At 53.8% G+C, this 21,812-nt stretch overlaps 1 protein-coding gene across 1 annotated transcript in view; it reads left to right on the top strand.

Annotated features, from left to right (window-relative positions):
• Positions 1–19,673, top strand: part of MRTFA (myocardin related transcription factor A) — a 96,407-nt gene extending 76,734 nt beyond the window's left edge. The window contains exons 6-18 of the mRNA XM_026038275.1: positions 7,644–7,699; positions 9,095–9,170; positions 9,950–10,111; positions 11,277–11,452; positions 11,903–12,058; positions 12,567–12,820; positions 13,162–13,333; positions 13,612–14,466; positions 14,587–14,862; positions 16,062–16,172; positions 18,140–18,316; positions 18,689–18,749; positions 19,138–19,673. Coding sequence (XP_025894060.1) covers positions 7,644–7,699; positions 9,095–9,170; positions 9,950–10,111; positions 11,277–11,452; positions 11,903–12,058; positions 12,567–12,820; positions 13,162–13,333; positions 13,612–14,466; positions 14,587–14,862; positions 16,062–16,172; positions 18,140–18,316; positions 18,689–18,749; positions 19,138–19,637 — 3,032 coding nt within the window. The 3' untranslated portion in view covers positions 19,638–19,673. The remainder of the gene's footprint in view (positions 1–7,643; positions 7,700–9,094; positions 9,171–9,949; positions 10,112–11,276; positions 11,453–11,902; positions 12,059–12,566; positions 12,821–13,161; positions 13,334–13,611; positions 14,467–14,586; positions 14,863–16,061; positions 16,173–18,139; positions 18,317–18,688; positions 18,750–19,137) is intronic.
• The last annotated feature ends 2,139 nt before the right edge of the window (positions 19,674–21,812 follow it).

The following is a 21,812-nucleotide window of genomic DNA, read 5'->3' as shown; positions in this document are numbered from 1 at the left end:
GGAGTTTTCCAAATTTAAAAGTGTGTCAGTGTGGCTGTGCAGTGCACATTTCAAGATTGCTCTCTTGTCAATTTGGCTTCATATAAATCAATTCTTTTAATCTCCCGAAAGTGCCCTGCTTGTTTTACATGGGAACTATGGATTGTGCTCGCAGCTTTCTCTCGCTACGTTACATATCAGGCCTTGGAAGTGAGAGTCCCTGTATTTTCTTAAGGAATTTTTGTAGAGCCAGATATACAAATTTTTACTTCTCAACTATCTAGTGCCTGGTAATCTGCACATTACTGATTGCTTCACTTTCCCATTTTTTTTTCCACATAACAAGATGAGATTGTACTTTCGTTTAGGGTAAAGGGTTAAGGAGAAACATATGGAGTGAAACTGTTGCTCCCAGGCTGCTTTAATCAAATGTCCAAACTCAAGTTTTTAAGGTATAAAAATAACTTTTTAATGAGTGGATCTAGTCTCTGAAACCTTCTTATATCTTGGTTCATTGCATATAGGCTGGAATCTCCAMTCTGGAGGCTGCAATGAAACTTCTGATGTACTTGATGTTGTGTACTGGTTAAGACCCTAAATAAAGTATCATAAAGCAAAACTTCAGAGGGCAGTTCCAGCTGCGTTTCTGTTAGTGCCTTGTAGCACAGGCCTCYTTGGCTGGTTTTATTTTATCATTTACCTGTAACTTGTGCTCTGGTATTTATTTTCTGCCACTTCACTCTCTGATCTTCTCTCTGGAAGAACAGTTTCAGTGCCTTGAGGCCCATGCAGTAGGAGCCTGTATGTTTGAGAGCCTCATTATGGCCGGCCTAACAGCTGCGCCTCTAATAGCAAATGCACCTCACTTGCTTCTRTTTTAGATAACAGAATGTGTTTGTTTTCCTTGTGTTTATATGAGCTGTCATTAATGATGGTTTTAGTAGGAAGGTTCGTGGTGCCAGTAGTAAAATGTGCTGTTCACCCTTTCCAAAACCGGCGTAGGAAAAGGCTGTGCTCAGGTTTGTAGTGCGTTGGTCCTTGATCCCTGCAGCCCAGTGAGATCTTTAACTTGGCAGGTCRTTTGCCAGAGGAGCATAATCATTTGCAAAGGGGCAATTTTCCATCCAAGAGATGGATAAAAAGCCTCATCCAGGAGCAGATGAGTCAAAGAGGTTCATTAGAAGTTCCTAGTTYCTTTTGTTCCTTTTTCCTCTTYATTTATTTATTTATTTATTCATTTAATTTATTTATTTATTAATCCAGGTTTTAAATAACATCCTTTGGATACAAAGAGTTACTGGATGCGTGGAGCAAGTCATGTATTATCTGTATTGGCCGTAAATGCTTGTGGGAGGCACTGTTGTAGCAACAGCCACTTATAGATCTGATAACCGTTGCCGTGGGTGGCGTTTGCCATTTTGCTCCTGAAGAGAGTGATCGTTCTGAGAATTTACACGTCACTCTGGGCTCAAATTGAACCCAGCTCGGGCCTTGAAAAGTCTTGGCACTTTTTGTCAATGCCCTTGGATGTTCCCTAGGCAAAACATACATCAAAATGTATGTTTCTGGTGCTGTCCCACCAGCAGTGTGAGGCCTCCTTCTGCGCTTGTGTCGCCATTCCTGAGCACTGCAGAATTCCTCTGCCTCCCGATGGGAAGCTCTCTTTGAAAGGGGGCTGGAGCCTGTGGGAAGGCAGAGGCCGGCCGCCCGGCTCTGCGGTTTGAGATTCGTGTCTCGCCCAGCGCTACGGGGAGCTCCACCCTGAGCTCTCGGAGGAAGTCGTCGAGCGCCTTTATCTCATCTTCTTACAAAAGCCCAATAAACACGAGAGACAACAGTAGCGGCCTGTGCCGGGTGCGGGGGAGGCCCAGCCCCAGCCCCGCTCCCTTTCCGCGCTGAGGCAGCGCCGCGGAGGCCGCTGCTGGGGGCCACACGAGCCCCTCTTGTCACAGCAATGGAAAGGGGCGCCTGCCCTTGCCTGGGGGATCCCCAGCAAYGTGGGATGCTCCAGGCAGTGATTTGAATTTAGCTGGAGCTGCTGCTTGCTGCAGTCACTGGGTGTCTGTTGCCTGTCGGTCTSATGTGGGGGTCGGCAGCTCCCTTGCTCTCCGTGATAACGGAGGGTACCCGAGGGAGCGGGAGCGTGTCCCTGCCTTGCCTGCCTGCAGGTCTCACAGAGACCAGCTGAGAACATCTACTAGCTGCTCTTACCTGCTTGCAGAGAGGAGCCTTCAGTGGCAATTTCACCAATTTCGGGAGGTTTTGCAGCCTTTTCTCTTCTGTGAATATCTGAGCTGCTGGAGTTGCTGAAGAGCCTTTCATCCTTCCTTCTTTGTTTTATTTGTCTCCTTGTAAGTCTTGGTGTCTTCCAAGGGCTGCACAAACCAGTGCAGAGTGTAGAGATACATTGACCTCTCCTGCTCAGCAGTTGGGTCAGTCGCCTTCCTCTGCTCTGTTTCATTCTTAGAGTGACTGGATGTTGTTCTCATTCCAGTAMTTTCTTAGCACTAGATACCAGGAACTCGAGTATCTGTGTATGACTGTCTTTGAAAGCTCTGCAAGACTAAAATGGGCTTTTGTACGTAGCAAGGTGAACCCCAAATGGTAAAGGGTTGACCCATTTTGCCTCGCTTGTTGTCTTTTCTATGGTAGCAGAGATTGACATTTGGTTCCCACGCCCTGGCTGCCCATGTAGACGCAGCAGCGGTTTGGAGCTYTGCAGCAGCAGCAGCTCCGCTGGTTCACACGCTGCCATCCTCAAGGTCCTGCATGGAGGCAACGCTGACGTTACGCATTGCAGCTTGGCACCCCTTTGCAGCGGAATTGCTGCGTGGGGTCAGAGAAGATCGGTGGCTTGCGCTCTGTGGTTTGCATGGGAAGCCGTGCATCATCCTGGATGTCCTCTCGCCGCTGCCGGGGGCTGAGGTCAGGTGGAAGGGCGGAGGCACAAAACCATGGGCTGCTTCCTCTCCGGGATGACTTCTCCGRGGCAGCCAAGGGTGGGAGAGCAGAGGCTAAATCACGCTTCAGGAATTCTGAGGGAGAAGCATCAAAATGGCCCACAACAACTTCCAGAGGGAATAACCGTATGTGGTAGGAATTTCTGCAGCTGACCCAGCTGTGGTAGGAAAATAATGTCGTCTTGTCAGCCATCTAAACGCGGGGGATTTTAAGCCCGTCCTTACAGGGGTTGCAAGTAAGCGGGTGTCYGAGTGGGATGAAAGCCCTCGCCGCGTGCTCAGCGAGGGGCACTGCGGGAATGTGCCGCCCGAGGCGCTGCCAGCAGATATCCCGCAGGATATCCCGTTATCCAGCCTAAGGCCTCCGCATCGCGAGCTGGGGCGCCGCACAGTCGGACCGGGGCGGCCCGCGCACACGGAGCGGGAGCTGCTGCTGCTGTGGGGCTGCCTCAAAGGAGATCTGCCTGCAGGGCCGTCCTGCCCCACTTTACTTGCACCATTATTCGGGGGCTGCTGATCCCCATTGGAATAACGCTTTYCAAACAACCATGATCCACAAGCTGTTTGGTCGGCCTAATGGAAGGCTAGCAGGCTTTGTCCCGGGTCTGGGTACTGGAATGAGGGTGGAAAGTGGATCCTCGGATTATTAAGGATGAAAGTAACAGCAATAAAAGCAGAAGGAGGTGCACAACTAGAAGGGGGCAGTAGTGTGAGTTACAGCCATGTTGTGGCACAGCTCCGTAGTGGAGAAATGGCACGGAAAGCTGCCTCTGCCTGTCATGGAAAAGAGGAGGCAGCGGCCGGCAGCTGCTGTTGTGTTTGTCGGGCTTTGCTTCCTCCAGCAGCACCTTCTGATGAGATGCTCACCCCAGCTTTGGGGGCAGAGCTGTTTGTTGATCGGGCAGTGAGCCAGAGCAAGGAGTCAGATGGAGATAAACAGCCCCACTTCTTGGGGAAGGGGCAGAGGGGTGGGCAGGAGGTGGAGGTCTTGTCCTCTTCAATAGCAGCTCTGCTCTGGTTTGCTGTGTGGTCTGGAGACAGTGGAAGCATCAGCAGAGAGGGAGGAGGGCATTAGCTTAAGATGGACCTACGGGGAATCTAAATACTTGCTGAGTAACCTCCTCAGGAAATCAGGAGGTTTAATGGCCGTCGGCACTTCTTGGGGTTAGTGAGTTGCTCTGCACCGGCTCACCTGACATTTTCGTAAGTGAAAGGAGAGAACTTTAAGCTGGACGCAGAATTGGTTGGACAGCAGTATATGGAATAAAGGCTGTTTGCACAATTGGTTGGACAGCGGTTGGATCAACGGTTTGCATTTGGCCTGAGAGGATGTGTTGAGCAGGGTGGGATAGTGAGTTTGTAGGAGTGGGTCTGATACTGCTCAGGATTTTCAGCAATTTGATTTAAATGAGAGAATAATATGTTTAAACTGGCTAATTTTTAAGTGGCAAGGAGGACACCATTGGGACTCACAATACTCTTTAGAATCTGGTGAAAGAAAATAAACGAATGCAGAAGGTTCTGCATTTTGGCAGGTCTCGTCAGCAGCGTGTTCAGCATGGAGGGTGACTGGCTGGACAGCGACTCCACAGAAGAGCCCTGGCCTTTTGTGAGCCAAACACAAGTGAACAGCGTTAGACATTTCACACACACACACACACACACACACACACACACACAAAAGGCAAACAGCCGGGCCACACTGGGATGTATAACTGGGAAGTGTTACAAAATAGTCTATTCAGCCCCATTAAAAGCAGATGCCGTCTAGGCTGTCCAGTTTTAGACACTGCACTTGAAGAAAAATGTGGATCAATTGGAAGGAGTCCAGAAGGAAGCAATAAGTGATCAAAGGTTTGTGAAACTTTATCTGCAAGGGAAGGTGGAAATCAGTGAAGTTGGTCATTTTAGAGAGCAGAAGATGCTAAGAAAACTGGAAGTTACAATAGTTACATACGCATAGATACCAAGAAGACAGTAAGTTGTTGTCAGGTAAGGCAAGGGAGGAAGGGAAGTGTAGGTTAGTCGTCCAGAAAGGCTTTCAAATCTTAAGGAAATTTCTCTGGGGACATAGTCAGGCATTTGTCATTAGAGGTCTTCAAGAACAGGTTAGACAAGCTCCTGTCAAGAGCAGTTTAATATATTTTATCCAGTCTGAGCAGTCAGGATTCAGTTGCTTGGAGTCTCTTCGTCTCCTGTTTCCGTTGCTGTGAGTTCTGTGGCCGGCACCGAGGGCTGTGGATCTGAGTCCCAGCGGCCGGGGCCCTGCGCCTGCCTCTGTGCTCTGAGCTGCCGCTTGCTCCTGTCAGCACCGCTTCCCATCCCAGGTGGGCCGGAGCACCTGGCCCGGCCCAAAAGAGTTTGGTCAATATGGGTCGTTTTGAGGGAAATGGAGAGAGCAGCCCAGGCGGCGAGGCCTCGTGCCAGGTAGTATTCCACAGGGATGAGCACCACGGTGGGAGACAGCGGTGAACGTGTGGTCCGTGCCACGACGCTCCTCACAGAGTTAGCTCAGGGTCCAAAGCAGGCAGTGTCCGGGCCTGCCGCTCTGTACGGCTCCAGCTCGCTTCCTTGGGTGCATTTCTCCCCCCCATTTTCTATAATAAAGTCAATGAAGTTGTTCCTTGATGGCGGAGGGGAGCAGCGGAGGCTTTGAGCCCTCTTGACATTTTCAGAGGGCATCCTCTGTCGTGCTGCCAGGCTGGAGGGCCACAAACCAGAGCTTGTTTCCAGGGGATGGGCCAGGAGAGAGTGAAGCTGCAGCAAAGCTGCAAGGCGACAGTTGCAAAAAACAGCCTGAACCCCTCCGGACTTGCCATGGGGTCATTTTTTTGGTTTGCATGGGGAAATCTGTTCTTCTTGCTTGGTGCCTCCRCAGTCAAGATTTTTCCTGGGCTACCTGTGAAATGGGCTGAGCTGCCGCAGTTGCCATTCCTGCCCATTTGTTGTGGTCAGGAAAATGTCACTGAAAGTTCATGCGGTCCCTGCGCCGGCGGCAGATGCCTGGAGGACGGGGAGAGCGAGGAATTAGTGCAGTGCCTGCACATTCCAGCGGCAGCGAGGTTTCCGAGCGCCAGATCCAGCCTGCTTTGCTTGTAAAAACCCTAGGAGGATTTTTATATTGATTTTTATATCACACGGTACCATTGCCCACAAGTACCTGAGCATTAAGTCATTTTAATTGCTCTTTTCTGTGATGTGCATGCGGTGACAGGCAAGTTAAAGTGCCACTCYATGCATACTGAAAAGCAGTCAGTGTGGCCTGAAAACAGCATTTCCCAGTGTGATTTCAGACTGGCCAGGAATTGATGTTTCAGCCACTGTTTTTTAAATATATCTACTATTCTTTTCAGTTATTGCAAAATGAGACCTTTTGGTTTATCCCAATCTGTGCAGTCCCCTTTGCCAGTTTGCCTAACTTTCTCTGCTGGTTTCTCAATAACCAGATAATATGAAACTATCTTTAATCTGAACAAGAACGATTTGCCCCGTCACGGTAGGGATTTGTATCCTCGCTCACTGAGGCTGTTTCTCCATTTAGTTCAGTTATTCCGTAAATTATTCATAATTTATTTCTGTAGTCTGAATCCCATCTGGCTGCACAAGTTAAGTTTTCTGACCTCAGAAGACTCGCAACTTGTCTGTAAGCTGAAGTTTTTTAATGTGGTTATTTAAAAGCTCCATTGGGCAGTCTCAAATAGGAGTATTTCAGAAACTCAAAAGAAGAGTTATGTTCCCTTTGGCCAGCTGTGTGTATAAACCAAGCTCCAGTTGTTTTAGGAAAAAAGCTGCTTGTGGATTTGGGGAAGCTGGGAAACTGGTGGCAGTTGTTAGTACCGAGGCAGAAGTGGTGTCACCTCTTCTTTTTCCAGTTTTACCGTGGGACGTGAGTCTGGGTGTCCCACAGGAGCCAGGCTGAGTGAGAGATTCCTCCAGGGTTAGTGTGGTCCTGGACAGCAGAGGATCAGGTTCTTATAACACGATCCATTTGGCTGTGTTTGCRTACGGGGCTGAAGAGGGAGAGGTTTGTCATGTAGAGAGCTGCTGTTAATTCCCCCAGTCTTGCTTATCTGTCAGCAAACAGATGTCCTTTCCTGTCCCAGTGTTCCTGTTCTCATGACAGTCTCTCTCTTGCATGTAGGAGCAATGTACATGTCCCGCCGCGGAGCTGCTGAATTTCTAAAGCAGCCCATGCGTGTACGCAGAACACAGGTGCACATTAATGCAGAGCTTGCAGCTTCCTGTGACATTACATGGTTCCCAAGCAGATTTACAGTTCAGGAGGATCCTCTCCCATCCTTCCAGACRCTTCACTTACCCTCTGCAGGGTTTCAGGGCTAATCACTTGGGGGTCCCGGATGGAGCCTTCAGCTCCATTGCTGAAGCTTGTACAAGGCGCTTGTTGGAGGCTATTTTTGATTCATGTTCTTGGGCCCTGTTTTGTGAACAGGGATCAGTGCATCTGGCAATGCAGCCCCTATTATTCTTCCCAGCAGCCCGCAACAAGTCCAGGTCAGCTCCTGTGGCTCCTGTGTGGTAAAATGGAGTGTGGTGATTCCCATTGCTTTGTACCAGCTGGAGAGTCAAGCCGTGTGTTGGCAGATGCAGAAGGAAGTTGCTGCAGTGCATGTRTTGGCCTGAGGGAACATGCAGTGCAAGAGCCTAACCAGCCTAATTCGCTCTCCCAATATTTTCTCTCAACAGCTCTGAAAAGTCCAGCTGCATTTCATGAGCAAAGAAGGAGTTTGGAGCGGGCCAGGGTAAGATACACTTTGCAATTTAAGACTCTGAAGAAGTCAGTAGGTGTAGTCCTTCCGTGGAGCATTGGGGATACCTGATCCCTGATACTCCTTTTCCCTGCCATCTTTGCGCGCTCATTTTTATGGTGTGTTTTGCCCTTAAGTGCTCCTGCTGTGTGAATGCCACTGAAGAGGGTGATTTCCAGCTTTGAGCCAAGTGTGTAATTTCTGTGTTACAAACACATACTGTTGTTTATCTAGGACACTGGAAATGGAAGGCTTACTAGAGAAGATCCCCAAAATCTTGTGAAACACTGAAAGCTCAGAGACTCCTGGCTCTTGAGAAAGAGGAAGCCAGGCCTGAAATAGGAGGCACACTCATGCTGCACCTTCGTCTCAAACTGGGGGTTTCTTGATGATTTCTGTTCCTCAAAATGCCTCTGGGGATAGTGTTTTTTTTCTGACTAGTCTACAGAGAAATAATACCCATTACAGCTGTTTGACTAAGTTTGGTTTTAAAAATGAAAATAATGTAAAACTAAAGATACAACAGCTGTAAATGAAACCTGTCAGGCAGGGTGAGCCCTTTAAATTCTGCAGGACTGCAGTGATGCAGTTTGCATAAAGAGCAGCATCCCAAAGGTTTTTGTTTGTTTCTTCTCTGTTCTTCTCTAACTTCCTCATGAAAGAATATTGAGCATGAATGGCATGTGTTTTTGATAGCCTTTAATATTTATTTTCCCTAAGGATCCGTTCCGATGGCTAAGTAGCYGTCATTACTTGCTCAGTCAGTCCCCCACTACTGCCAGATGCCACTCCTGAGAGGGGTAAATGACAACGTGATCAGCTCAGACAGCATCACCCAAAGGATTCCCCAGAGAGGGAGCAAAAAGCAACTCTTTAGCCTGGAAAGCTCTTTAGTTTTGAAAGTGTTTAGATTCTCCCCAACGTGGAGTCTTTAAGCTTAACAAAACACGTGCCTTTAAACAAATAGAGGAATAAGGCCCAAACCACACGTGAGCCCTGATTGCTGGCGGTGTGTATGAGGATTCCTGTACCTAATGGAACCAATGCATATATCTGTAACATAAAGAGTAAAATCTTGAATGTCACCCTGACACAAGCTGTGTAAAGGGAAAATCAGGGAACTTCTCTTGCAGAAATCTGTTTCTGCTTGTGTTCWCCAGGGTCGGTGGGGCACTCTTACACTGAGGGGATGGGCAGTAGAAGACTGTCTTTAAAGAAAAATGATTCTGTTGGTTCTCTGGCACAGAAGATATCTCCCATTTCTGTTCAGTGCTTGTTTGGATCTTTGTGATAACTAAAAGTGGTTGTTTCTCTTGCTTGTGCTACCCTAAATTACCTCACTCCTGTGTCTGATCCACTGAAATTGGTTCTTGTCTGATTTTGTTGCAGACAGAGGACTATTTGAAACGGAAAATCCGGTCCCGGCCAGAGAGATCAGAGCTGGTTAGGATGCACATTCTGGAAGGTATAGCACACACTCAACAGGAAGGCATCAACAATAAGTTTGTTATAGCTCCTTTAAWAGCTTTGTATTTTGCCTTACACCCCCAGATTGTTTCTTTCAGTTAGGAGTGGGCAGAAGGTCATATCTGCTGCATGGTTTCTTGGGAAGGATTCATCTCCTTGCATGCTTTTTTTTTAGATTTTCTGAGGAATTTGTCAAGTAAACTCAAATTCTGCAACTGTTTTGTGCAGCTGAGCAACTATAAAATGAAATGAGTGTGGATTGGTCTTCTGGTGGGACACCCTAAAGTGTTCAAATGGGAGTGAGGAAGATGAGATCTAGTGAATACACCCCTCGGTTTCAGAGAGGAGGTGCTCTGCTTCTGCTGAGTACCACATCTTTGGACACAACTGAAGGGAAGAAGATGAGTGAGAAACAATAACATCAATTAACCTGTGCCACGTGCTCTAGGTGATCCTGCATGTGCAGGTGTGCAGAGGGGTTGGACTCGATGACCTCTGAGGTCCCTTCCAACCTTGGGCATTCTATGATTCTATGATTCTATGATTTAAATGCAGTGAATTTGGCCTTTCCTAGAGTCATGAGATCTATTATAGTTATACGTAATATCTGTAAGATATGTAAAATATTTTTATATTTTATAGTTAGCTACTGTTCTCTACAGGGATTTTTTCTGTGCAGATATCTACAGTTACCGTTCTGAATAGAAGTGAAATACTGCTGTAGTGCAGAGGTTGACCATTGCTGGACTGATGCCATTTTCTCCTTTCCCCGAGCAGAGACCTCAGCTGAACCCTCCTTGCAGGCTAAGCAGCTGAAGCTCAAGAGAGCCAGGCTGGCTGATGACCTCAATGAGAAGATAGCGCAGAGGCCAGGTCCCATGGAGCTCGTGGAGAAGAACATCTTGCCTGTGGAGTCAAGCTTGAAGGAAGCCATTATAGGTAAGGCCACAGGAGGACTGATTTTTGAGAGCATGTCCCATAGGTGGCTGTGATTTTTTTTTTGAATTCAGCTTCCTGTCTGGGGGAATACAATCCCCTGGTCAGTCCTATTTTCTGGTCTGAGAATCCGACCCTTTCAACTCCAAGGATTCAAAAAACAGAACTCCTGGCTCAGATAATAGCACAAAGACACTAAATGATAAGTACTGTGAACATCTCAGAATAGCATGAAACCAATCCCAGACTCTCAAGACTTGCAGGAGTTCGTGGATCACATTCCCTGAATTCCCTTAAAAATCTCTCTGTGTGTAACACATCAGCAACCTTGGTCAGGGAGAACCAGCTGACACCCGGAGCAGAGAGACAGGATGGAAGCAGGTGTGGTGAAACAAAAGCTGTCTGTGGACTAACAATCTTCAGAGGATTCAGCCCCTTTAAAAATAAACCAGAACAGATGGAAATCATGCCAGTGCCATTCCAAGGGCTGAAAGGAATGCCTTCCCACTGCCCGAACAGTKAGTGCTCTTTCCCGTCTCCCCAGGTTGAGCAGCCTGGGCTTCAAATGCAGGCAGCTCCTTCGGAGGCAAATGTGCACCAGTGTGAGCAAAGCTGCAGGGAAGGGGTARCCCCCCAGAAATAGCTGGGGGAGAGTGAACTGAACTCGTGAACTGGGACACTGGAGGTGCAGCATCTTTGACTTAAAGTGTGTCAGTTYTTGGTGCATTTCTGTCACTCCGCTGTTAGGTAGGAATGAGAGTATTTTCCTGCTTGCCAGGATTTGAGATAATTTGTTGCTTGTGGGACTTGTAGATAGACAGAAATGCCAATAGCCACCAAGGCCACAACTTCAGACTCAGTCCATAGCCCTTGTTGCTTACAAGCTTTAAGTTCTTGATTTGGACAGGTCTTAGTACTTTGTGTTGTACTTTTGACCTTCCTGCTGAGAGACTAGGGAAGTGCTTCACTCTGGTCTGCATCGTAACATTATTTTTATTCCACCGGTAGCTTCAGTCTGGGCTTTATTCTCCCATTTTAACTTGGTACTTTAAGCACAGCACAGACATTTAGCTCTCCTTTCCTTCGTTGTCTTTGGGAGATATTTAGCATCAAGTGAAATAATCTTTTACTCTGCGTCGAAGCCCACAGCTGGTGTTTGTGTTTGCAGTGGGACAGGTGAACTACCCAAAGGTTGCAGACAACTCCTCTTTYGATGAGGACAGCAGTGATGCCCTCTCCCCAGAACAGCCGGCCAGCCATGAGTCCCAGGGCTCCGTCCCGTCGCCAATGGACTCCCGGATTTGCGAGCCTCTCCCTGGCACCACGGGCCCGTCGCTAGCTCAGGTGAGACTGCAGTTGGCTGCTGCAGCGTCCGGCAGCTTTGCAACTACTGCTGAGTTCAGAAGCGAGGCCAAGAGATCCTTGAAACGTCCCTGCTGAGGAGCAGTTTGGGCGGCTTCGTCGGGGTCTCGGCTCTGTGTGGTGGCAGTGAAGCCCTCTGTTCACAAGCCTGAGGYGGAGACGTGAGGACGAGGGGAGGAAAGTGGTTACAGGTGACGTGGCCTCCGTGTGACTGATTCTGGTGGGCAAAGGTGAAAGATGCAGGTGTGAAATCCTGAGTCGTTTCTGCCCTAAGTATTTGTGCTCCTTCTTGGGGACAACTGGAGTGGAGGGTGCAGGAATCCCAACTAACGACCTGTAGCCTSCGCTCGTTTGGGGGACACGTCTTGCCACTCTGTTAGTGCATTTCTCTTCTCATCAGTGTGTCCCTCCTGCCCTTCTCTCTTCCCACAGGGTACGTCCCAGTTGCAGCTCGGTGCAGACTCCAGTGAACCGCTTTTCCTGCCCGAGCAGCCCCCGCCGCCTCTGCCGCCGCCGCCCCTGCTGCTTCCTAACCTCACCAACGGAGCRGTTCTTCCTGCTGCCAAGCCCCCCCCAACACTCATTAAGGTACTGGCTGCACTCCTCTCCTTGCTGCAGTCTGACAGAAACTAAGGTGGTTGCTTCAAGGAAGGATTGGGGTTGGAGGTATTATCTTAAAGGATGCTAAGGAGGAAGGCCTCTTGCTCTCTAGTGTCTTCCTCTGTCACTGCTTGCGATGTGTTTAATAGATGCTTCAGGTCCAAGATCTGTTCACCTGCTATAAAAAGGCCCCACATACAAAATCTTCTGAAACAGTCGAGTCAGCAGTGTCAGTAGTTACAGATGAGGAGTCTACACTGAATGGACAAGGGGTCGGGTGTACTGGGAAAGATGAATGGTCTTCTGTTGGTTACCTGCCTTCTGGTGCTATGTAAGCTGTTGTGGATGCATTGCCAAAGTTAGAGAAACATGGAAAGACCCTGAGGTTAAATGTGGAGAATTTTGAAATAAAAATCCCAACTTTCTGGCTTACCTGGGGTGCTGTGTTAGTCAAGTGTTTCCATTCTTATTTGCTTCCTTCTTTTGTCCTGAACAGCAAAGCCAGCCCAAGTCTGCAAGCGAGAAGTCCCAGCGCAGTAAAAAAGCCAAGGAATTAAAGCCGAAAGTCAAGAAGCTGAAATATCACCAGTATATCCCCCCGGACCAAAAGCAGGACAAAGGAGCTCCCCCCATGGATTCATCCTATGCCAAAATACTGCAGCAGCAGCAGCTCTTTCTCCAGCTTCAGATCCTCAAYCAGCAGCAGCAGCAGCACTACAACTATCAGACCATCCTGCCAGCCCCCCCAAAGTACGGGTCGTGTTTGCCACGTGTCTGCTTTGGGAGGCGCTTGTGTCCCTCAGCCCTGTCAGCTCTGCTGATGGCAGGAGCCCCAGCTCTTAGGAAGGACCAGTCCTGTTATCAGGGCATCATGTTCTGCTCGTGCCGGGGGGGAATTGGGTGCAGTCGTGTTGGGTTATGGGGCCCTCAAGAACAACCGGGGTCAGGTGAATCGAGCAGTGCAGCTCACATGAGTTGGTGGATGGAGTGAGGGGCAGTGGCGACAGTCAGAGGCGCTGGCGTGTCCGAGTGTCTTTGTGTCCACATGTCTTGCCCCAGCTGTGATGCCTGTGCTCTGTGTTGCCCCGCAGGCCCCTGGGCGAGCAGCAGAGCGGCGCCAGCGGCGCGGCCGCGCGCGGGCTCTCGGCCGCCGTCGGCAGCGCGTCCTCGGCATCGCCCGCGTCCGGCGCGCTGCTGCGGCAGAGCGGCGCCGCGCCTGCGGGCAAGCCCGGCCCGCTCCCGGCCAACCTCGACGAGATGAAGGTAAATACTGGAGGAGGGCGGCGCAGGGGAATGGAGTGGAGGCTGCAGAGCAGGGCTGAGAGGGACTGGCAGGAATTTGGGGTGATGGCCGGCGTTGCTACCCCACAGGGCGAGCCTGAGAGGCAGGGCCGTAGCCCTGCGAGGTTCAGTTTAGTCCTTGGCCTCATGGGTGTGTAAGTTGTTAATGGCTGGTGTGGTTGATTCTGGTCGTTGTCAGTAGCTGCTGTGGTTAGAGCGTGTGTTCTCTTGATGTTACCGTCTCCTTTTCCCYTGGTCAGGTGGCCGAGCTGAAGCAAGAGCTGAAGCTGAGGGCCTTGCCTGTGTCGGGCACGAAGACGGACCTGATCGAGCGTCTCCGAGCCTACCAAGAGCAGAACGGCGCGGGYGGCCCGGCAGCCCCCAATCCCAAGCCCAGCACGGCAGCCATTCTCCCCAAAGCTGCCGAGGTGGTGGTGGCCTTCCCGGCGGCCAGGCTGAGCACGGGGCCGGCCCTCGTCACCGCCGGCATTGCCCCTGCGGAGGTGGTGGTGGCCACAGTCACGAGCGGTGGCGTCATGAAGTTTGGCAGCACAGGCTCAACCCCGCCCGTTTCTCCCACCCCTTCCGAGCGCTCGCAGATCAGCACAGGGGATGAGAACTCGGCCACTGGAGACACCTTTGGGGAGATGGTGACTTCGCCGCTGACCCAGCTCACCCTGCAGGCGTCTCCAGTGCAGTTCGTGGTGAAGGAGGAGAGCTCCAAGGCCGCCTCCTGCAGTGTGAGCGCGGCGCCCAGGTCGGAGCGGAGCAGCACCGGCAGCAGCAGAGACGCCGACGCTCGGGACAAAGACCAGATGCTGCAGGAGAAGGACAAGCAGATCGAGGAACTCACGCGCATGCTGAAGCAGAAGCAGCAGCTCGTGGAGATGCTGAGGCTCCAGCTGGAGCAGGAGAAGCGCTTGCAGCAGTCGCTAGCGGCCCTGGCCGCTGCGGCAGAAGGAGCAGCCCTGCCCTCCACCCCGGCAGCATTCGGCGTCCGGGTCAAGAGCGAAAACAGTTTCCTAAGTTGCCAGTCTGCAAAGCAATCCAATGGCCAAACAGAGCAATTCAGCCCTGCCCCAACTGCGAGCCAAATGGACGCTTCGGATCCGAGCGCAGTGCTAAAGCAAGCCGTGCTGGTGAAGCAGGAGGTGCCCGCCACGGAAGCGGATCCGAGCGCAGTCCTAAAGCAAGCCGTGCTGGTGAAGCAGGAGGCGCCCGCCATGGAAGCGGAGCCGAGCGCAGTGCCAAAGAAAGCCGTGCTGGTGAAGCAGGAGGTGCCCGCCGCGGAAGCGGAGCCGCCGCGCCAGCCCCAGCCCCACAGCCCGCGGCTCTTCCTTGGCCAGCAAGGGAGCAGCACCCTGAGCGACCTCATCAAGGGCACCCCTCCGCCCACCCTCATCAGCGACTCCACAGGGACCCACATCGTCCTCACCGTGACCAAGCAGGGCAGCGAGAGGCAGGGCCTCTCGCCCCACGGGAAGGCGCTCGGGGGCTGCCCAGCCTTGCAGGTGAGCGAGCGCCGGGGCCGCCTCCCGCCCCGGGCAGCCCGGGGCTCCTCTTCCATCCTCCCCCTCGCCCCTCGGAGGGTGACTGCACACGTGGGAAATTCGGTGCAATAAACTGTAAAAGACAAAAAGAAAAACTAGGTCTCTTGCTGCGGGGGCTGATAACTTTGTAAAACAGAGCAGTGTAAGGAAAATTTCAGCAAAAAGASTGGAGTTTGGCACTGCTGAGCCCCATGCAGCAGTGCCGGATTGGCCTTGTGCATCACAGACTGTCAGCTTTCCTCCAGACGTTTGGCTCTGCCTTTTTCAGSCTGGATCTGGGCTCGGTGCACTAGTGTTTGCTGCCGCATCTCACTCCAGCTTTCAAAAGCGTGTTGCACCTCTTGTTCTTTAATGGAAAGACTGGAGCTGGAGTACTAGGTTGTCTTGTCTGTTGGGAGCTGAAAGCAGACCACGGGGGCAGCCTCTTTGCTTTCTGAATGCTCCTTGCTTTAGTGCCTGTCATTCTCTAAGTGTTGGCAGAGTCTTTTCTAAGCGGCGATCGACTATTCCCCTCTTGGCCTGAATTCAGCACTTAACAGAAGTGTTCTGAGTGTTTCTTCCAGGAAGAGATAAATATGCCCAGGCTTTATGACCTAAGTCAAATCTCAGCATCTTCTGTGGTGTCAGGAGAGATTTCTGTTGTCTACTGCCACATTCCCTGCACCTTCTGCCGAGCGGTTGGCAGTGCCCTTGGTTGGRCGCTGAGCAGGCTGTGTTTGCTGTGTGTCAGGTGAGATGAGAGCCAGATGTCAAACATGGGCCTCCTGTGCCACCCTTGACACCCCAGGGGATCTGCGTGTGCTCTAGCTCCTGCTCCCGAAGAGTGCAAGGCAGGCAGAGGTCGCGGGTCACATCTCATGGCCGCAGGGCCACAGCTCATTCAGCAGGGCTCAGAGGTCCTGCTTAGTCTAGGGGTTGAGAGTGGTGCRACTGCCTCGTTYGGGCCACTGACTCCCACCCCAGTCRGATTTTTCCGGTCGGTGAAGAACAACTGACTGACTGACCAACTGATGAACTAAAGAATAATTGGGAAGGAATTAATATTAGGAAGGAAAGAATAATTCAGGAAGAAGAGATTTCCTCAATCGCGTAAGAAAGCAAAGCCTCGCTCCGTGCTGCGTGCGCGCAGCCGCTTCTCACGGCCACCCTTTCCTTTGCAGAGAGTACAATCGCGCCCGTCGCCCGCGAAGGCCTGCAGCCCCGCGCCGGGCGAGCCGCGCGCCGGCAGCCCGCCGCCGCCGCCGCCAGGACTGCCCCAGGCTGTGGGAAAGGTACCGGCCACCTGCGCGCGTTGCTCCCTTCTCTCCTTGGCCTGCTCTCGGGTTCGTGGTGGTGGGAGTGCAGGCCAGAGACCTTGCAGCCAAGAGAGCTCACGGCTGTTGTGCCACAGCTGGCAGTGGTGTGGGGCGTCTGTGTTCAAGCTTCAGTGTGGCAGCAGAGCGGCTACCTGGCGCACGTTCTCCGTTCCTCTGAGTCCTGCTAAACTAGCTGTGCCCACTGCCAGCGTCTCAGCTTCCAGGTGTTGCTCATGGGGGTGTGAGGGTTGTACAGCAGAGGCCTGGGCTAAGCCCTAGCAATTTCCTGCATTATGTCCCACACTGGACAGAAGAGCAGCTGGTGTTTGCAGCAGGCRTTTTCCATCAGTTGCAAATGAGGAGAGGCCAGAATGGGCGACTTGGGTTTGCAGCAGTGTGCCGTATTCGTGGAGTGTTGCTGCTTAAATTGCAAGGTGCTTAGTGTGTGCAGAGAGCTTACCGGSGCTAGCGTGGGCAGTGTGCGGGATACGAGCACTGAAGGGGCAAAAGGATGTGGCCTTTTAGTGACTGGTCCTGCTGCGCTTTGCTCAAATAGCGCGTCCTGTGCCTGAAACATACCTGCTAATGATGCCTCTGTGAAGKGCAAAGGAGATTTGAGGAGGAGAGCGCCTCCAGCTTTACCCCTTCTCCAGGGGCCGTCTATAAGATGCTTGTGCTGCTCCCTCCGTTCTAGCCCTGCTCAGGGATATCTAACAGGCAGTCAGGACAAGACACGGAAGGATTCTGAAGAGTTTCTAGACCTTGGAGGATCGCTTTGGAGTCAGATCCTGAAGCAAACATGAAGGCAGTAGTTGCTTGTGGCTTGGTCAGGGTGTTGTGTCCTGTCAGAGAGGCACAGTGCGAAGGGGCCAAAGTGCTTTGGTCCCTTGGAGACCTCTGCTGCAAGGCAGAGGTGAACAGAGGCATCCTCTCCCACAGGCTCCTGTGGCCGGTGGCGGTTGGGGCCTGACTGCAGCTCCTGGGCTGTGGAGGCAGCTGTAGTGACTCTCCTAATCCTTTTGCCTCCCATAGGGTCAGAAGCTAGGCCTGCAGGTGGCCACGGGGCAGCTGCCCCACACCATATTGTCTTTCTCAGCACCTCCAAACCTRCAGCCCTTCTTCCTCAACGGGTTCCACAAAGGGTCCCTGAAAACTGGTGCTCCTGGCCAAGCTGGCCCACACAGAATACCCAAAAAGGTGCCCTCCCAGCAGCTCCCAGTGACCTGGGACACTCACAGTGCCCCTTGCCAGCCCCCCTCCAGCAGAGCAGCCCTGCAGGGACCTGGGGTCACTCCTGTACACCCAGRTCAAAGAAACGATGAAAAAGTTTTCCAGGGAAAATGGGACGGGGAGGAGCAGCAACAGGCACAAGTGGTGGGGCTGATGTGCAGGACCCGTTGCTTGGAGGGAGCCAGCAGAGGCCAAGGCCTGACTCGTGTGTCGGTGTTTCCTCTGGGCAGTTGCTCGCTGACTCACTGGTGAAGCTGAGTCACTGGCGCCACTTCCTGCAACATTTGGGGTTTCCTTTGGAGAGCTCCAGTGCTTCTGAGTGCTCTGGTGCTCCCCGCTGGGGCATTTGCTGCCAGTGAAGCCCGTCCCCGAAGCAGCCACTGGTGCCAGCGGGGCCTGAGGACAGACAGATTCTGGCCCGTGCAGCGCGGAGCAGGGTGAAGGCCCTGTGGGAAATGCCTGTCTTTCTCCAGAGTGTTGGAGGAACCTSCCACGTGGACAGACCAGGCTCCCTGGTGGTGATTTTGGCCGAGATTTGAGCGGTGCTTTGGAGGGGAGGTCCGTGTTGCCGTGAGCGCGCGGGTTAGCGGCTGCGGGAGTGGAGCTGCAGGGCCCCTACTTGCCCGGACASCGCTGCTCTCAAAGTGCTTCCAAAGCAGGGAGCTCCTCTGGCCTTTCCCCATCTCACTCCTGCTGCCTTTTTGTCCCAGCAGCCCTCGTCACAGCCCGGCTCTCCTGCTGCCCCTTCCCCATCCCAGATGGACCTGGAGCAACAGCAGCACCCGTCGCTTTTTGGAACTCCTCCACCTCCTCTCCCTGTGCCCCCGGTCCCGAAGAAAGAGCCACCAGGCTACGAAGAGGCAATGAAGCAACAGCCAAAAGCCCAGGAGGTGAGAGCCCTTCYCTCCCCAGCCTGCCTCGGGGAGCATGTGAAAAGATGCTGCTGTAAATCCACTCAAATTTCCAGTCTGAGCAAGCAAGAGGAATCAGAAACCAAACAGGTCCTTTCTAATTGAGCCTTCCCATTCAGATTCCTTCTGGAGGGTATGGGGAGGAGCCCAAACCACAGGTAGAGATCCCAAACCATGCCCTTCCAGAGGAGTGGTCCTGTCATGGGTGCTAAATCTGCCTCCCTAGAGCCCCGGGGTTATGCTGGAGTCTGGTGCCAGGCCTGGGTGTGTTTGTCTTTGCTGGGTGTGACCCATCCTTGGGGCGAGGGAGGAGAGCCGAAGCTGGAAGCCCATCCTGTGCTCTCTTCCCAGGAGAACGGCTGTTCCAGCCAGCAGATGGACGACCTGTTTGACATCCTCATCGAAAGCGGGGGTAAGGAGGCGAGCCCCGCAGGGAGGCTGGCGCGGACCCTGAGGCGCGCGGAGCCCGAGGGCGCGGGCACTGGGTGAATGTGGCCCCGGCCCCTGCGCCCACCGGTGCCCTGGGCGCTGGTAGGCAGTCCTGGAGGCACAGAGGGGCACGGCCGYGGCTAGTACAACCCCCGGCTCTGGGCACATCTGCTCTTTGGTGGCTCTGGGCACGTCTCCTCTGTGGAGCGAGGAGAGCTGAAGCCCCTCAGTGCGCTGAAGGGCTTCCCCTGCCCCTGTGGGCTCAGCGAGGGGCCTGCCCATTGCCCCATTGCCGGGGCGGGCAGGAGGGCTCGTGCCTGCGATGGGCAGAGCTTTCCCTCACTGCGGCCCCGCGCTTGTTTCCCGTGCAGAGATTTCTGCTGACTTCAAGGATCAGTCATCGCCGGCTGGGAAAGAAGCCCCCGCGGCGCCGGCCGCCCCCTCGCCGCCCGGCAGCCTCCCTTCGRCAGAGCTGGCGGCGCCCGGCGCCCTGGCGCAGCCGGTGCTCGTGGGCCGCCTCGAGGACTTCCTGGAGAGCAGCACCGGCCTCCCGCTCTTGACCGCGGGCCACGACGGGCCGGAGCCCTTGTCCCTGATCGACGACCTCCACAGCGAGATGCTGAGCAGCTCGGCCATCCTGGACCACCCGCCTTCACCAATGGACACCTCGGAATTGCACTTTGCGCACGAGCCGGCCGGGGGCATAGCCCTGGACCTGGCCGAGGCCAACTTGGACAGCATGGACTGGCTGGAGCTGCCGGGGGGGCCCGTCATGAGCCTGGCTCCCCTCAGCACTGCCGCTCCCAGCCTCTTCTCCACAGACTTCCTTGATGGACATGATCTGCAGCTGCACTGGGATTCTTGCTTGTAACTCTGTGAGCAGAGACTGAAGGGATCGGGCRCGGGAGGGCACGTGGCGGGGTGCGGGGGAGAGGCCAGTCAACCAAAAAAAAACAAAAAAACAAAAAAACCTTCTAGTATTTGTACTCCTCCCTGCCCAGCAGCGGCCTCCCCTCCTGCGCAGGGCAAGGGCAAAGCGGCCACTAGAGCTGCCTGGGAGCCGGGGGCAGAGGCTGCGGGGGCCTCGGGGCTGGGATCTCCTGGCCTCGCTGCTGCTGGTCCGGGGAGCTGCGGGAGACGGGAGCCGCAGGACGGCCCGTGCGGGGCCTGTGCTCTGCTCCGGGGCCGCTGACGTGGTTCACGTCACAAGAGGGTTTTACCCCTGCAGTGGGGCCGGGCAGCAGGAGGGCCGAGGTCTGAGCTGGGCTGAGCGAGGCGCTAGGCAGAACGGGACCCTTGTCTCACTGTGGCCAAACCACGGCCCCGTTCCCCAACTGTGGTGATGCCTGAGCTGGTTTCCCAAATACTGCTGAGCTTGTCAGGGTCTGCCTGCTTGTGACACTTGCTTGGGCTGCAGAACACATTTTAAGGTGCTAAAATCGAGGTCCTTGTGTGTTAAATCTGTCTCTTGCTGCCTCAGACCTCTGTGCCGCTGGGCACTCTCCCCGTTGGCTTCCARCTTGTTCCCTGTCAGGTCACTGGGGCCAGGCTCCCCTGGGGCAGCCCAGCACAGGGCAGGGCCAAGGGGGGCCGCCGGCCTGCAGCTACAGCCAGGTAGGAAGCCGCAGGCCAAGGGCCAGAGCTGCCCACGAGCAACAAATCATTAGGGGCCACGTGCAGTTGGGGTCTGGCCTTCGGCCGTGCTGGTGCCCCCGCACCCAGCTGGGGTCCCGTTGGAGGGGAGCCCCTCCGTGCTCTGCCCTGAGCCGGAGAGCGACGGCGCTCGGGTGAAGGGCCTTGCTTGGCTGTGGGGAGGCCGCTGCGGGGAGGCCGGACCGGGCTCCGAGTGCCTGCGCCGACGCCAAAGGCAGCTGCCGGCCATTGGGTGGAGGCCGGTTGCGCCGCTTCCCCCATCAGCTACAAATTCCTCGTGTGCCTGTTTGTTGGTAGCAGCTCCCTGCAGTATTTACCAGCGAGCCCTGGCCTGGCTGCCGCCGCGGGACCTCCTCTTGGTGCAGCTRTCCCTGCTCGGGGGCTGACCCACCTTCGCGTCCTGTACTGCTGGAGATGGGGCAGTGCCGGGGAYGGGGGCACAGGAGGGGCTGGGCGAGGCCTGAGGGGACCTTTCCCCCTGGAGGGGACAGGGGCAAGAGGGGTGAACTAGAGCTAAATCAGCTCCTTCTAGCCCAAAGCCTGCAGCAGTCTCCACAGCAGCAGCTGTGTGAGCGTTTCATGCAAATAGGCAACCCCAAAGCAGTCACTAGCCATAGGGACTAAGCCCATGCGAGTGCAATGCTGCCGTGGAGGAGGGCACAGCTGACCCCCATGCCATCCTGCAGCGCTCGCGCTGGCTGCACAGCCCGTGCTGGCCGAGAGCTGCAGCCCCCGGTGCTGACTGCAGGATGAGCTCCCACCGCCGCTCCCTGCTCCTGTACCCCTCAGCTGAGCAACTTGTGGCAATTTGATTCAATAAATACACCCAGCACACTTGGAATTGGCCGATGGGCTGGAGGGCTTGCGAGGAGCAAAGCTAAGGTCTGCCCCAGCGCCCCTGACACGAGGCCTCTGCTATGGGAGCGGGTGACAGCCCTGGGCCCCGGCAGGTAACGTGGGGCCTCAGCCCAGGCGGGATGAGAGCCGGCTCCCTCACCCAGGGGCTCAGAGCYGCCCGGCCCAGCAGCAGCCCAGCCCCCGTCTCTGCTCTCCTACTATTATTTGTTTGAATAATAGTTCAATAGGTCTGTGTTGGAAGAGGTATTCCCCTGGACATACATTTTTTTTGCACCCCTTGGGAAAAAAAGAAAAGTCTGATGTTCTGCCTCTACCTTGAATGTAATCCTGAATCTTTCTGCTGTAACCACTACTTGTTTGTAATGTGTATTGACTAGCACGCACTCTCCCTTCCACTATGCAGCGAACGGCAACAGGTGAGCGGCACCGGCCGGGACGGACCGTGTCCGGGCAGTGGATCCAGAGCACGTATTCAACTGGAAAAGGACAAGAGGGACATGTTAAGGGGGGAGAGAATGGATCTTTAAATTGAATT

Source organism: Nothoprocta perdicaria, unplaced genomic scaffold, assembly GCF_003342845.1.
Source record: "Nothoprocta perdicaria isolate Ctin4 unplaced genomic scaffold, notPer1 scaffold_206, whole genome shotgun sequence".
In the NCBI taxonomy this organism is placed as follows: domain Eukaryota; kingdom Metazoa; phylum Chordata; class Aves; order Tinamiformes; family Tinamidae; genus Nothoprocta; species Nothoprocta perdicaria.
The sequence above is the reverse complement of the archived record's forward strand: the minus strand, read 5'-3'. Positions and strand labels throughout refer to the sequence as shown.